General features: G+C 46.5%; 1 protein-coding gene across 1 annotated transcript in view; it reads right to left on the reverse strand.

Moving 5' to 3' along the window:
• Window positions 1-15,611, reverse strand: part of IZUMO2 (IZUMO family member 2) — a 49,642-nt gene extending 34,031 nt beyond the window's left edge. The window contains exon 1 of the mRNA XM_088444513.1: window positions 15,428-15,611. Coding sequence (XP_088300639.1) covers window positions 15,428-15,611 — 184 coding nt within the window. The remainder of the gene's footprint in view (window positions 1-15,427) is intronic.
• Between the last annotated feature and the right edge of the window lie 206 nt (window positions 15,612-15,817).

Here is a 15,817-nt window from a genome sequence, read left to right on the forward strand (position 1 = left end):
AACCCTAACCTCCCCCCAAGTGCCTAAACCTAACCCCCCCTTCCCCACCGCCTAAACCTAAGTCCCCGGGGGGGTGCCTAACCCTAGCCTCCCCCCTGGGGTGCCTAACCCTAACCCTCCCGGGGGGTGCCTAACCCTAAGTCCCCCCCCCTGGGAGCCCTAAACCTAACCCTCCCCCCCTCGCGGCTGACCGCGCCCAGCGCCTGGCTTACCTTCGATCGGCAAGCCAGGTGTCGGGATCCCGGCATAGGTAAAATGACAGGCGTCTGGATTTTGATGCCTGTCATATAGCTCTTGCCGGGATTAGACAGTCGGGAAGCCAACGGTCGGGATTCCATCCATCGGCTTCCCGACTGCTTCCCCTCTCCCACTGCTCCCAGTCTCTCTCTCCCACTGCTCACTGTTTCTCTCCCACTGCTCCCAATCTCTCTTTCCCATTGCTCAAGCTCTCTCTTACTGCTTCCCATCTCTCTCTCTCACTGCTCTGTCTCTCTCTCCCACTGCTCCCTGTCTCTTTCTACCACTACTCCCTGTCTCTTTCTCACACTGCTCCGTCTCTTTCTCACACTGCTCCCTGTCTCTTTCTCACACTGCTCACGTCTCTTTCTCACACTGCTCCCTGTCTCTTTCTCACACTGCTCCCTGTCTCTTTCTCACACTGCTCCCTGTCTCTCTCTCACACTGCTCCCTGTCTCTTTCTCACACTGGTCCCTGTCTCTTTCTCACACTGCTCCCTGTCTCTCTCTCACACTACTCCCTGTCTCTTTCTCACACTGCTCATTTCTCTTTCTCACACTGCTCACGTCTCTTTCTCACACTGTTCCCTGTCTCTTTCTCACACTGCTCCGTCTCTTTCTCTTTCTCACACTGCTCCCTGTCTCTCTCTCACACTGCTCCCTGTCTCTCTCTCACACTGCTCCCTGTCTCTTTCTCACACTGCTCACTTCTCTTTCTCACACTGCTCACGTCTCTTTCTCACACTGTTCCCTGTCTCTTTCTCACACTGCTCCGTCTCTTTCTCTTTCTCACACTGCTCCCTGTCTCTTTCTCACACTGCATGACAAAATGGGGGGAGAATGGCTCGCAAACAAACACAAAACCCCGCCCCTTGTCACAAAACCACGCCCCCTTTTTGGGCACGCGATGAAGACGCGCGCACATGGGGCCGCTGTAGGAGAAATTCCAGGGCCACTTTACATTCCCAATCTGCCCCTGACCAGGCCTCACTAGTCACAGAGCAGAAGTGCACAGATCTACAATGGCGACTGCTGTATATACCCCCTAGTTAGGCTCGCCCATTATTTAAATTTTGCAGAAATCTTAAAGATAATTGTCAGTTGTTTGGTTAGCAAATGGTATGTTGTGCACGATCTTATGATTTGCACGATAGATCGTTAGATCATTGATCAGATTGGACACTTTTAAGCACTATATCGTGTCCTGGAGTGCCAGCGAGAGTTCAATGGAAATTGTTCACGACATTGTATCATTTGCAGGTCGTCTAGTGTGTAGGCACCTTAAGGGGTACATGTAATAGCCTGCGGAATGCAGGCATTGGTGAGTCCCGTGCAAGACTGCCCGATGCTTTAAAGTAGCAACCAGGTTGATTTTGCCTTTTAAATAACTGCTACTTTAAAGCATCAGGCAGTCTCACACAGGACTCACAAATGCCTGCAGTCCGCAGGCTATTACATACACCCCTATGTCTTAATCCCCAGAAATAACACACCACCTATATGCTCTGAAATAACAGCTAGCTACTATGTTATCTAAGGAGTAAAAAAAAAAACTAAAACAGGTCCCTCAGCCGCTGCTGATACCTGCCGCCTGCATGCCATCCACAGGTAAGGGTCATACTTGCCTACTTTTGAAAAAGCATTTCAGGGAGCTTGTGAAAGCAGCACCTATGAGCGCACATTAAGGTGCACGTCTACTGCTACATCTGAGAGACGTGCCATATCACTGACTTACATCCAAGTGTAAATCAGGCCCAAAAGTAGTTAGTACATACCCGCCGACTTCTTAAGCTGCATACACATGTAAAGATTTTCTGTCCAACCACCAACTAGTTGATTGGTTGGAATGAAAACCTGGTAAGGTATGAAAGCAAATGACAATCAGCAATTTGCTCCCAAACGCCAGAAAATGGACAAAAACTATTGTTTGAACAAATTGTTTAGATCAAACATTTAACAAACTTGTCTGACGACCATTTTCATCTGTTTTCTGGCATTTAGGAGCAAATTGCTGATCCTCAGTTACTCCCATACGTTACCAGACTTTCATTCCAACCAATCAACTCGTTGGCTGGTTGGACAGAAAATCTGTACGTGTGTATGCAGCTTTAGTTTTCTTTCCCAGTAGAAGCCCGGGGAGGAGAAGCAGTTAAGTGGTGTTGAGGGTGGGCCGGATGGGTTGCGTCTTTAAGCTCCGCTTCGTCGCAGGAATTTGTCACGAATGCAGCATATTTAATCAGGGGGCGGGGCCAAATCACACGATTCTCATAGAACCGCGTCATTAGTCTCCACCGCTTGCGCACAGACCCGCTGATCCCCTGGAAAATTCTCCCCATTCTGCCCACTTCACTAGGAAGTGGGCAGAATTCGGGAGAAGTGCCTACACTTCTGGGGGTGCAGGGGGTTCCACAGTTCCCAGGAGGGTAGGCAAGTATGAGTTAGTAAGATCTACTTGTTGATGAAAACACACTTATAAAAAAATACATGTAGTCATAGAGATCATTGTGCCTAATAACCAATGCAGGGATATGATACTAATTGTTCCATTTAAATGTACATATCTCTGGGTTTTATTTTATATAACAGCTTCATAATGGGGGTAAGGAGCAATCAGGGAGATTGCTAGACTCTTCAGAGAGTCAGGGAAATTGGTACTACTTCAGGGAGTCTCCCTGACAATCAGGGAGAGTTGGCAAGCATGGTATGGGGGAAAAGCCAACCACAATGCATGACTGGGAGAGGGTGAAACACCAAAAAACCCTCTCCTGAGATGGCTGGTTACCCTTGTCTGCAAAGCGGCAGTGTCACCCAGTCAGTCTGATGTGGTGCTGTGTACCGGAGAGTGTGTGCAGGAAAATTGCGACTGGAGCGAACGTTGCCGATCGACATATCAGCCGGATCGTTCAGTGTGTATGCCCAATCTGCTTGCTCCTGCGGTTGTTACCGATATCTTCCGGTCAGCCATGCCGCATGCAGTCGTTTTGCCTAGGGTGCTTAGAAGCCTTGCACCAGCCCTGCCTTCAGGGAAAAGAGCACACTACTCTCACTATTTAACAAATCCTCATTCTGGTAGGCACCTCAGTCCTGTAAACAGGGACTGAGGCACATGAAAACAGCATAAAAGAATAAAACTTAGCTGGCTATTAAAACGTGCCTTACTCCTAAAGCACTAAAAAAAAACCTGATGTCCGGTTGAGGGGGATGGGTTTAATGCCTATACTCCTGAACCAGCCTCTCTACCCCATAGTGAAGACTACAGTGCCGACCAGATAGGAAGTAAGAGGAATTGCACACATATATATACCACAAGCTCCCGACATGATGTATTCAGCGGCATCGAGTGGGGGCACATAACTGCTTCAAAGGTCAACCAATGGGGTGTGGCCACTCAGCTTTAGAAACCACCCGAGCGCTTGGCGGTTCTGGCTACACCTCAGCAGCTGCCTGCTCTGCTTGGCCGTGTATTGAGCTTGCTCTGTATCCAGGCGTCAAACACACTTACGCCACAAGAGGGTGTTACATGTTAACGTTCGAGAGAAAAAAACATAACTTGTATTTAACACAGCACCTACTATTGTTTTCCTATACATGCTACCTTATTATTATTATCATTTATTTATATGGCGCCACAAGTGTTCCGCAGCGCCTTACAAAGTACATAAACAAATAGTTTGACCAGTGACTTACAGTACATACAATACAATACAGGACAAGGAACATGGATAATATATATTGCTACATTTGCGAACATAACACCCAGATAAGCAACAGAGCAAAGCAATGAAGTGTTAGGTGCCCTAGTGGGGAGTAAGAAGTAGATGAAAGTAGAGAATGGAGAAGCACAAGAAGGTAGAGGGCCTTGCTCGTAAGACATTCTAAAGGGGAGGGCAGACAAACAGGTGTGACACAGATGGGGTAGGCAGGGAGGAAGGAGTATGTAACAGCAAGTTAAGATGAGAGCTGGGAGGCTTTGATGAAATAGTGGGTCTTGAAAGCCTGTTTGAAGGATGGTAGAGAGGTGGAGAGTCTGATGGGAAGAGGGAGAGGGTTCCAAAGGTGGGGAGCAACGCGGCCAAAATCTTGGAGGCGGGAGTGGGAGGAAGTAATCATTTGGCATGAGAGGCGGCGTGCATTTGTTGAACGAAGAGGGTGGACAGGAGAGTGGAGGGAGATTTGGTCAGAGATGTAAATGGGAGAGGAATGGATGAGGGCTTTGTAAGTGAGTGTGAAAACCTTAAATTGGGTTCTTGCTGGAGAGGGGAGACAGATTTAGAGGGTTTTGAGAGGAAGATGAGCCAAGCAGCAGCATTGAGGACAGACTGGAGAGGGGAGAGAAGGGGGTTGGGGAGGCCAGATAGGAGGAGGTTACAGTAGTCCAATCTGGAGATAACCAGTGAGTGTATGATGGTTTTAGTGGCATCCTGGGAGAGAAGGGGTCTGCTCTTGGAAATATTTTTAGGATGAAAACGACAGGACTGCGAGAGATTCTGGATATGTGGTTTGACGGAGAGGGAGGAGTCTAGGATAACTCCAAGACAGCGCACTTTGGGGCTAGAGGAGATAGTTGTGCCAGCTCAGTCTTGGACATATTAAGTTTAAGAAGTCGCTGGGACATCCAGGAAGATATAGCAGAAAGACAGTTGGAGATACGAGTGAGGAGAGAGGTAGAGATGTCAGGGGAGGAAAGGTAGATCTGAGTGTCATCAGCATAGAGATGATATTGGAGGTCAAAAGAGCTGATGAGTTCACCTAGTGAGGATGTATAGAGTGAGAATAGGAGAGGTCCAAGAACAGAACCTTGGGAAACACCTACTGTAAGAGGCTGTGGGGGGGCAAGAGGAGTCATGAGAGGAGACAGAGAAAGATCGGTCAGAGAGGTTAAGAATGGGGGAGACAAGGGCATGTTTGAATGCAGAAGGGACAGTGCCTGATGATAGGGAAAGATTAAGGAGGTGGGCAAGATGGGAGCAGGCAGAAGGAGAGAGGTAGCGGAGGAGACATGAAGGGATAGGGTCAAGGGGGGAGGTAAAAGGGGGGGGGGAGTACCGGATGAGTAACATGACTTCCTCTCCAGCTACAGGGGAGAAGAATGTTAAGCTGGCCACACATCTAAAGATTATCTGTCCAACCAGTTGATTGGTTGGAATGAAAATCTGGTAAGGTATACAATCAGCAATTTGCTCCCAAACATTGGAAAATGAACCAAAACTGTTGTTTGAACAAATAGTTTAGATCAAACATTTAACAAACTTGTCTAAACGACCATTTTCATCTGTTTTCTGGCATGTAGGAGCAAATTGCTGATCATCATTTACTCCCATATGTTACCAGATTTTCATTCCAACCAATAAACAAGTTGGCTGGTTGGATGTAAGTTGGTCTAGTGTGTGGCCAGCTTTAGAGTCGGTAAAACGGATAGGGAGGGGAGATTCGGAAAAGGAGAAGGCGGAGAGCAGGGGGACTGGTGGGATATGATGTCCTGATGCATAGAGTCAATTTTAGATGTAAAGTAGGTTGCCAGGGTTGAGGTGTGGATCTGTGAGGATGAATAGTGATCGCCAGAGCAACAGAGTCCAGAGCAGAAGTAAGGGAGGTATTGTATAGGGAAGTGGCTTGTTCAAGGCAGGAGAGAGGATAGGGGAGAGAAGTGAGTCAAGCTGGGATGAAAAAGAAATGGTGTCAATATCCTCAATGTTACGCTTAGTGAATACACTGCTGCAAAGGTTCTGTAAGCTCCACCATGTTAGGCATTAGAAAGTGTAGTTCAACAATAATGAGACCCACAGATTGCCCTTTCTTATAAGGTTGCCTTTTTGTATATGCTTGTTTGTGGGCTGAGGGTCTCTTTTTGTTTTATTTTATTTATTTATTTATTTATTTTAAATATATCCATGGGCTTTGTTGGCTGAAAAGCACTTCCACTACTGAACTACACTGAATCACAAACAGAAGGAGTATTTTTCTGTTTTTAATAAAGTTTTTTTCAACACAGCATATTGGGAGTGCATGTATTTTGTTTAATTAAAATGTATTTAGATAAGAGGTGTGGATGTGTTTACTTCTAACTCGACTTTTCTGTAAATTGTCACAGTTGTGATTGAATTAATCTCACAGTTGAGCTGGTTAGTAACATAGGACCTGGTGCAGGGTTTTGTTTCTGAAGTTTTAGAGAAGTATTTGTAGTTTTACTGACACAAAATGAAGTGCTATAAACATGGGCACAAGTATATATAACATGACTGGAGTAAACTGGGTGCATGTAGTACGGATGCTGACGTACAATAGTGGCTTTTTTAGTGCTTGCAAATTGCACCTGCATTTTTTGGTGCATACAACACACTTTACACCAGCTCCATAGTGTGCAAATGAATTCCAAAAACATATTAATTGACTATAAAGATACGACTCCCTTTATAAAAGGACCTCCCTTTCATCACCTAATACAAGTTACTAAATCTAATTCTCAAGATATCTTTACCAACGCCAAATGCTGGTGCTATGGGGTAGCAGAGGTGCCATCCCCTAGGCCCTTAAGCCTAGCTGACGGCCCTTCAGCCTAGATGACGGCCCTGACTACATTTTTGTACTATGATCACTTCCCAGTTGGAGTGAGATAGTTCCCATGTAAAATAAGAAATACATTGGGCAAATAAAATAACATTTTAGATGAGTTATTTTTTTTTAAATATTTTAAAGTCCCACATTGGGTTTTGTTGTGCATGAGCTAAAAGGGGGCGTGGGCTTGTACCTATGTTTTAGGATCGTGACCGCGACTACAGAGCTAGAGAATCCTTTGGATCTCAGGAGGGATGTCTCAATAGCCATGCCATCAAAGAAAGACTACCCAGGTCCAGGTAAAGGCAAGGACCCTGAGACAACTAGTCTGGACGTTGAGGCGGCAGGAACAGATTGTTGATGGAGAGACTCCGAAGATCTGAGTACCAATGACGTCTGGGCCATGCTGGAGCCACCAGCGGGACAGAGCCTCCGTCTTGCTTGAACTTCCGAATAACTCGAGGAAGAAGGGAGACTGGAGGGAATAGGTAGGCTAACTGGACGGTCCACTTCACTGACAATGAGTCTACAAAGGTTGCCTCGACATCCCTTGTTCTAGACCCATATGATTGTGTTGTGAGGCCATGAGGTCCACCTCTGGTAGGCCCCATCTGTTCACTAGGAGTTGAAAAACCTCTGGGTGAAGAGACCATTGCCCGTATGCACTTTGTGATGGCTGAGGAAGTCTGCTTCTCAAATGAGAACTCCCAGAATGAACACTGCAGAAATGGTCGGGTGGTGACCCTTGGCCCATGTCAGAATGCATGACATTTCTGTCATTGCTGCCCGACTTCGAGTGCCTCCTTGATAGTTGATGTAAGCCACAGTTGTGGCATTGTTGGACTGTACCTATACAGATTTTCCTTGAAGTATGTCCTGGGCCAGTATAAGGGCCCTGTAGACAGCTTGAATTTCCAATTTGTTGATTGGCAGGGTTGATTTGACCGATGTCCAATGGCCCTGGAAGGAGTTTTGACCAGTCACTGCACCCCAGCCCCAGAGACTGGCATCCATTGTTAGGAGTACAAAGTTCAGGATCCAAAAGGGGCGACCCTTGGTTAGATGAGATGTCTGTAGTCACCAAGATAGGGACAGATGAACCTCTGGAGAGAGCACCATCGTCTGAACTCTGATCCAATGGAGCAACCTGTTCCACCTGGAGAGGATTAGCCTTTGCAGAGGTCTGGAGTGGACATATGACACAGGACTGATGGTAGCCCTCACCTTTCTTCTCCGGACAAGCGTTTTTCCAGATGCCCCAAACAATATGAAAGAGGATTCATCAGAGAAAATAACTTTACCCCAGTCCTCAGCAGTCCAATCCCTGTACCTTTTGCAGAATATCAGTCTGTCATTTATGTTTTTCCAGGAAAGAAGTGGTTTATTTGCTGCCCTTCTTGACACCAGGTCATCCTCTAAAAGTCTTCATCCTGTGTCATGCCAACAGTAAAACATCCTGAGACCATTCATGTGTGGGGTTGCTTCTCAGCCAAGGGAGTGGGATCACTCACAATTTTGCCTAATAACACATTCATGAATAAAAAACGGTACCAAAACATCTTCTCCCAACCAGCCAAGAACAGTTTAGTGATGAACAATGGCTTTTCCAACATGATGGAGCACCTTGCCATAAAGCAAAAGTGATAACCAAGTGGTTTGGAGAACAAAACATCAAAATTTGAGTCCATGGCGAGGAAACCCCCCAGACCTTAATCCCATTGTGGTCAATCCTCAAGAGGCAGGTGGACAAACAAAAACCCACAAATTCTGACAAACTCCAAGCATTGATTAGGCAAGAATGGGTGGCCATCAGTCAGTATGTGGCCCAGAAGTTGATTGACGGCATGCCAGGGCGAATTGCAGAGGTCTTGAAAAAGAAGGGTCAACACTGCAAATAGTAAATCTTTGCATAGACTTAATGTTATTGTCAATAAAAGCCTTTGACAATTATGAAATGCTTGTAATTTTACTTCAGTATACCATAGTAACATCTGACAAAAAGGTCTAATAATACTGAGGCTGGAATAGCCTGGCTGGAATTGCTCCATTCAGAAGTGCACTATTCAAAAGTGCATTTTAACATTAATACTAGCGTTACACCAGCGTTGAACCGAAGTGGAACAGAAGGGAAACAACCGATCTGCACTTCTAAAAACCTAATCTAGATTTGGAGAAAAACCATCAACAAAGGTGATTTTAAAATCTCACTGCTACAAACTCCTGCTGACTGCATAACCTGGACTTTCAAAACTGAACTCTGGTTGCTACAAAAACTCTGGCCATCACTTGCTACTATTTGTGCTGACTCCGTGCTTAACAGATAATCTTACTGAATACTGTTAATATCAGCTTAACTCTGTAATAATGTCTTTTTACATTAGCACTTTGGTCTAGTCTTACATGATCTAGCTACTGCTACTCTCTACTCTAATATTCAATTTCTGCTCCCATCTTACCACTTTTTCTAAACTCTATAATATATTTTTGTTGTGCTGACACTGTACCTCATCCTTACCATGACCATGTTGTCTCCTCCCTTCACTCAGTTTCTAAGTAATCTTTTGTTCTGCCCTCTGACTCCACCTCTATCCTTTCCCCCTGGTCTCCTCCACCTCCTCCTATCTCCCCTCCTCTCTCTGTCTTCCTCCCCCTCTTCTCCCATTACTCCATTTTCTTTCTCTTATACCCCCCAAGGATCCTACTACCCCACTGGTAATCTTTCCTCCCTTACTTATCTCCCTGTCACTTCGCCCCACTTTCATTCACGTCTCCTTAACGTCCCTCCCTGTCCACTTCCTACAGGGTCCCCTCCTAGCACAGGAGCACGCATGATCCCTACACTCTATTCACCTCGGTCTCCCAAAGTATTCTCATCTCCACGCTATTGCAACCCTGATAATCTCATTCACATCTCTCCTATCAACTCTGTCTCATTCCAGAGGGCACTCTATCCTGTGCCCTCTGGAATGCCAGATCAGTCTGTAACAAACTGGCCCCCACCCATGACCTTTTCATCTCCAACTCCCTGAATCTCCTGGCCATTACTGAAACCTGGATTTTACCCTCTGACACCACTTCTCCTGCAGCTCTCTCTTATGGAGGCCTCACCTTCTCCCACACCCCCAGGCCTGGGGGTCGCCATGGTGGTGGTGTTGGGGTCCTTCTATCCCCTGGTTACTCATACCAACATATACCATCAGAACCATGCCTTACATAAGTTCATGCTATACGCCTCTTCCAACCAGTACACCTCAGAGTAGCTGTCATCTACCGTTCCCCTGGCCCTCCCTCCAAGTTCCTTGACAACTTTGCTTCCTGGCTCACTCACTTTCTCTCCTCAGACCTTCCCTCTATTATCCTCGGTGACTTCAATATTCCTATTGATATCCCCACAGAATCTGCTGCCTCCAAACTACTCACCCTCACTTCCTCATTTGGACTCTCCCAATCGACCTCCTCACCCTCCCATGCGAGTGGGCATTTGCTTGATCTGGTATTCACTCACCGTTGTGATATTTCTGCTTACTCCAATTCCCCATTTCCCCTCTCTGACCATCACCTCCTCTCTTTTAACCTATCCCTCTCTCCTTTCCCTCCACTACCTCCGAAAGCCACCATCACTAAGCGTAACATTGAAGCCATCGACACTGCTTTCTTTTCTTCCCTACTTGACTCACTTCTCTCCCCTATCCTCTCTTTCTCCTGCGCTGAACAAGCTGCTTCCCTATACAATGCCTCCCTTACTTCTGCTCTTGACTCTGTTGCTCCGGCGATCACTACTCACCCTCGCAAATTCACACCTCAACTCTGGCATTCCAAATGCACCAGATACCTGCAAAAATGTTCACGAACCGCCGAGCGACAGTGGAGAAGATCACGCTCTCAGGCAGATTTTCTCCATTTCAAATTCATGCTGTCATCCTACAGTGCTGCCCTTTCCCTCTCTAAACAGTCATATTTCAAGAATCTCATCTCCTCCCTGTCCTCAAATCCCCAGCGTCTCTTTTCCACCTTCAACTCCCTCCTCTGTCCACCCCCTCCTCGTCTTCCCCTCCTTGCTCTCTGCCACTGACTTTGCTACCTATTTCATATCTAAAATTGATTCCATACGTCAGGACATCATATCCAACCAGTCCCCCAGCTCTCCACCTCCTCCTTTCCCGGATCACCCCTCCCCATCCATTTTACAGACTCTGACATCCTTCTCCCCTATGACTGGAGAGGAAGTTAAGGCCCTTATCCAGTCCTCCCCCCCTTCCACCTCTCCTCTCGACCCTATCCCCTCCCACCTCCTCCGCTACCTCTCTCCTTCTGCCTGCTCCCATCTTGCCCACCTCCTTAATCTCTCCCTCTCATCTGGCACTGTTCCTTCTGCATTCAAGCATGCCCGTGTTTCCCCCATTCTTAAAAAACCTAACCTTGATCCTAACATTCTCTCTAACTACCGTCCAATCTCTCTCCTCCCTTTTGCCTCCAAACTCCTTGAGCGTATTGTTTACAACCGCCTCACCACATTTCTTTCCTCCCACTCCCTCCTTGACCCTTTTCAGTCTGGCTTCCGTTCTCTCCACTCCACTGAAACTGCCCTCACAAAAGTCAGCAACGACCTCCTTGCTGCCAAATCCAAGGGCCACTACTCACTGCTCATTCTCCTTGATCTCTCTGCTGCTTTTGACACTGTGGACCACCCTCTACTGCTGCATATACTTCACTCCCTTGGTCTACGTGACACTGCTCCCTCCTGGCTGTCCTCCTACCTCTCTGACCGTTCCTTCTCTGTTTCCTCTCATGGCGACTCCTCCCCCCCACAGCCTCTTACAGTAGGTGTTCCCCAAGGTTCTGTTCTTGGACCTCTCCTATTCTCTCTCTATACGTCTTCTCTAGGTAAACTCATCAGCTCTTTTGACCTCCATTATCATCTCTATGCTGATGATACTCAGATCTACCTTTCCTCACCTGTCTTTCCCCCTCTATACTGACTCGTATCTCCAACTGTCTCTCTGCTATCTCTTCCTGGATGTCCCAGCGATTTCTGAAACTTAATATGTCTAAGACTGAGCTTCCCACCCTCCCACATATCATCATGTCCCACTATTTCTTTATTAATAGATGGCATTACTATCTCATCTAGCCCCAAAGTGCGTTGTCTTGGAGTCATCCTGGACTCTTCCCTCTCCTTTAAACCACACATTCAGAACCTCTCACAGTCCTGTCGTTTCCATCTCAAGAATATTTCCAAGATCAGACCCTTTCTCACCCAGGATGCTACCAAAACCCTTTTACATTCACTGGTCATGTCCAGACTGGACTACTGTAACCTTCTCCTAGCTGGCCTCCCCAAATCCCATCTCTCTCCTCTCCAGTCTGTGCTCAATGCTGCTGCTCGGCTCATCTTCCTCTCCAAACGCTCTACATCTGCCTCCCCTCTTTTGCAAGCCCTCCACTGGCTCCCATTCCCTTTCAGAACCCAATTCAAGGCTCTTACACTCACTTACAAAGCCCTCACCCATTCCTCTCCCATTTACATCTCTGATCTCATCTCCCTTCACTCTTCTGTCCGCCCTCTTCGTTCACTTAATACACGCCGCCTTTCATGCCAATTGATTACTTCCTCCCACTCCCGTCTCCAAGACTTTGCCCGTGCTGCTCACCTTTGGAACTCCCTCCCTCTCCCTATCAGACTCTGCACCTCTCTACCATCTTTCAAACAAGCTCTTAAGACCCACTACTTCATTAAAGCCTTCCAGCTCTCATCCTAACTTGCTGCTACATCTTCCTTTCTCCCGGCCCACCCCATTCTGTGTCACTCCTGTTTGTCTTCCCCTCCCTTAAAGAATGTAAGCTCTTTCGAGCAGGGCCCTCTACCCTCTTGTGCTTCTCCCTACTGTAATTTAATTTATCTCTTACTAGCCACTAGGGCAACCAACACTTGGCTGCTTATGCGGGCGTTAATGTCACTAATATAGCAATGTTTATCCATGTCCTGTATTGTATTGTATTGTAAGTCAATGGTTACTTTTTTGTCTATGTACTTTGTAAGGCGCTGCGGAACACTTGTGGCGCCATATAAATAAATGATAATAATAATAATAATAATAATAATAAAGCAGCTAACTATGTGAAAAGCAATACTTGTGTCATTCTCAAAACTTTTGGCTATGGCTGTACACTTGATCCTAGCTAAAAGCAGAGAAGTGATCCTATTGCTGTCAGGCCTGGAAGCTGAGTACAGTATTATACAGCTCCAGAAAAAAAGGTTCAAACAACTACGTAAGATAGGAGCACCCACCTCCCTGGGTAAGTAATCGCAAATACGCGATGGGACTATAGAGACACTTACGATCTGAGACATCAACATGAGCTTTACTGATGGGGTACATAGTTATAAACATATATATATATATATATATATATATATATATATACACACACACACAGTATATATATATATATATATATATATATATATAGGTTATATATATATATACATACACACACACACAGTATATATATATATATATATATATATATACATACACACACACACAGTATATGTATATATATATATATATATATATATAAAATGTTGAATATAAAGAGCCCTCTGACGAAGTGACTAACGATACGCATTAGAGCGTGGCTTGCTGACGCTTCAATCACGTGTCCCAGAGTTCTGGAGGTCGGTTCCTTGTGCTGAGGTGGAGAGGCGTGCTGTCCGCTCTGGAGAGAGGTGTGGTACGTGGTACGTGGCTCATCCCCAGTGGAGAAGGACCATCTGATGGTGATTGCCTGGGATTTAATATAATGCCAAGTGGTAGCCAGTCCACTCAGGGCCTGATTCAGAGCCGGACGCCATTTGCGCTCGCTCGTTCAGAAAAAGGGGCCGGCTATTTAAATTGAGCGCTCGCTCTTTGCGGTCTGTTGACGCCTCTATGTCTGAGCGAGCGAACGAAACATGCACTCGCTATTTTGTAAAGACGCCCCCTGGCCGCTCGCATCATACGTCATCTCCGCTATTTATTTGATTAATCGAGTACATCGAAAGGCATCTGAACTGCTCGCAGTGCTTGTGGTAGGATTTTCCTACCGCAATCATGTGAACAGTTCAGGCTAAGAAACAACCAAGTGATGTGGTCGATGACGCTGCTTTGTTAATTATGCACACCCTTAAAACGCCCGTTTTGACCGTTTGGCACGCCTGCGATTAAGCATGCAATCGGACGATTGTAGCTCTCTGCGTATGCATCAAAGTGCACCAACCAGCCACTGTGATCGGGACTACGATCGCAGTGACTATGCAGTCCCATCGCAGAGTGATGGACGGGAAGGTGACGGGGTGGGGTGGGGGGGAGTCGGCAAAACGCAGGTGTGCCAGTGCATTTGAACGCCGTTGCAGGGGTGTGCATAAATTAGCCACTGCAATGCCCTACGCAGCCTGAAGCCTTATAGCGTGCAATGAAGTTAGCAATTTCTAAGGTCAGAGCTTGTGTAAATGTGTGCGAGGCAGCGATGGTACTCGATTGTACCAATGGTTTCACAGTCTTGCTAAACATTACTGATGTGTGTAAGGTAACGTGGGCGACCTTATGTAGTGCTGCGGCGGCAGAGCGATCGCAATGGATTAGCATACTATCGCAGTTGAACTGCGTGCGTAATCGATATTTCATTAGCAGTTGCGATCGGTAGTGAATCAGGCCCATGGTCCTGTAATTTGAAGTATAATATTTAGCTTAGCAGCATGCAGGCTTGGATATATAATAATATCTATTACAGGCTTACACTACATTGTTGAGGGTTTCATAACAAAACAGTGAATAGAATCAAAGTTACAATTATTTTTTTTACACAGCATTAAAAATGTGCTTATAGCAATGCATCAGCTGCAGAACCAAAGGTACAAGTGTATATTGTGGTACAGTGGTTAGCACTGCATGGCATGGCACTTGGGTGTGTGTGCTAGGGAACTTAGGGCCTGATTCAGACCCACTCGCGAGCGGCTGTCCGCTCGCAAGTGGGTCGATGTTATGGACTGAGCATGCGCACGATGGAGGGAGCTCCGTCGTGCGCATGCGCCAGACGCGACGAGCGAAGGAAAGTCCTTCGCTCGTTGTGTCCGATCAAAGGGGGCGTGCTGTCAATGTTGATTGACAGCACGCCCCCTTTGGTGGGCGTGCCGGGGGCGTGATTCCCTGACGGGGGCGTTCCCACGGGAACGCCTCCCGTCAGAAGCCGGCCCACTGACATCACTAGTGATGTCAGTGGGAGTGATTTTGGCTCTGATAGAGCCAAAATCACTCCGGAGCTTGCGGTTGAAAACCTCAACCGCAGGCTCCGGCTCGCAATTTCGATGGTCGCGATGGTCTCGACCATCGCGGCCATCACAAAGCACGCTCGTATAGCCTGTGGGTGGTGACCCACAGCTATACGAGCGTCCAGGAGGACGCTCCATGAAAATGGAGCCCGGCCCTCATTCAGAGCGTGCGCTCTGCTCAGAGCGTACGGCTCTGAATGAGGGCCTTAGATTTTAAACTCCAATGGGGCAGGGGCAAATGTGAATTCTAATCTATACATACACAATATTCTCTATACTGTACATCGCACATAATATGACACTAAATATTGTTAATTATACTTACCAATAAAGCCTGTAAAGTGATTTGCAGCATAGTCTTTAAAAAAATTGCTCTCTATACCCTTCACCAGTTTCTCACACCTGTTCCGCAGTTTGCTGTCTCTGAACCGAGTATGTAACGCTTCTTTTCTGATTTTGGAAAATACGTCTATTATTGTTGAGCTACACTGGAAACAGCCGGAAACCATAGTTATAACAGTGGCATACAGAATGATGGAATACATGATGCCAGGACAGAGATGCAAGTATATTAGAGAGAGGAGGCTTCTGTTTTATTGCATCAATGGCAACTCTACATTCCGTCTATGACATCATAATGTTCCACACCATGTGACTTTACTCTAAGATTATGCACTTACAATGACACGTATAGATTCAGTCTACAGGTAGTATA

Source organism: Taudactylus pleione, unplaced genomic scaffold, assembly GCF_031769625.1.
Source record: "Taudactylus pleione unplaced genomic scaffold, aTauple2 ptg000366l, whole genome shotgun sequence".
Taxonomy (NCBI): Eukaryota; Metazoa; Chordata; class Amphibia; order Anura; family Myobatrachidae; genus Taudactylus; species Taudactylus pleione.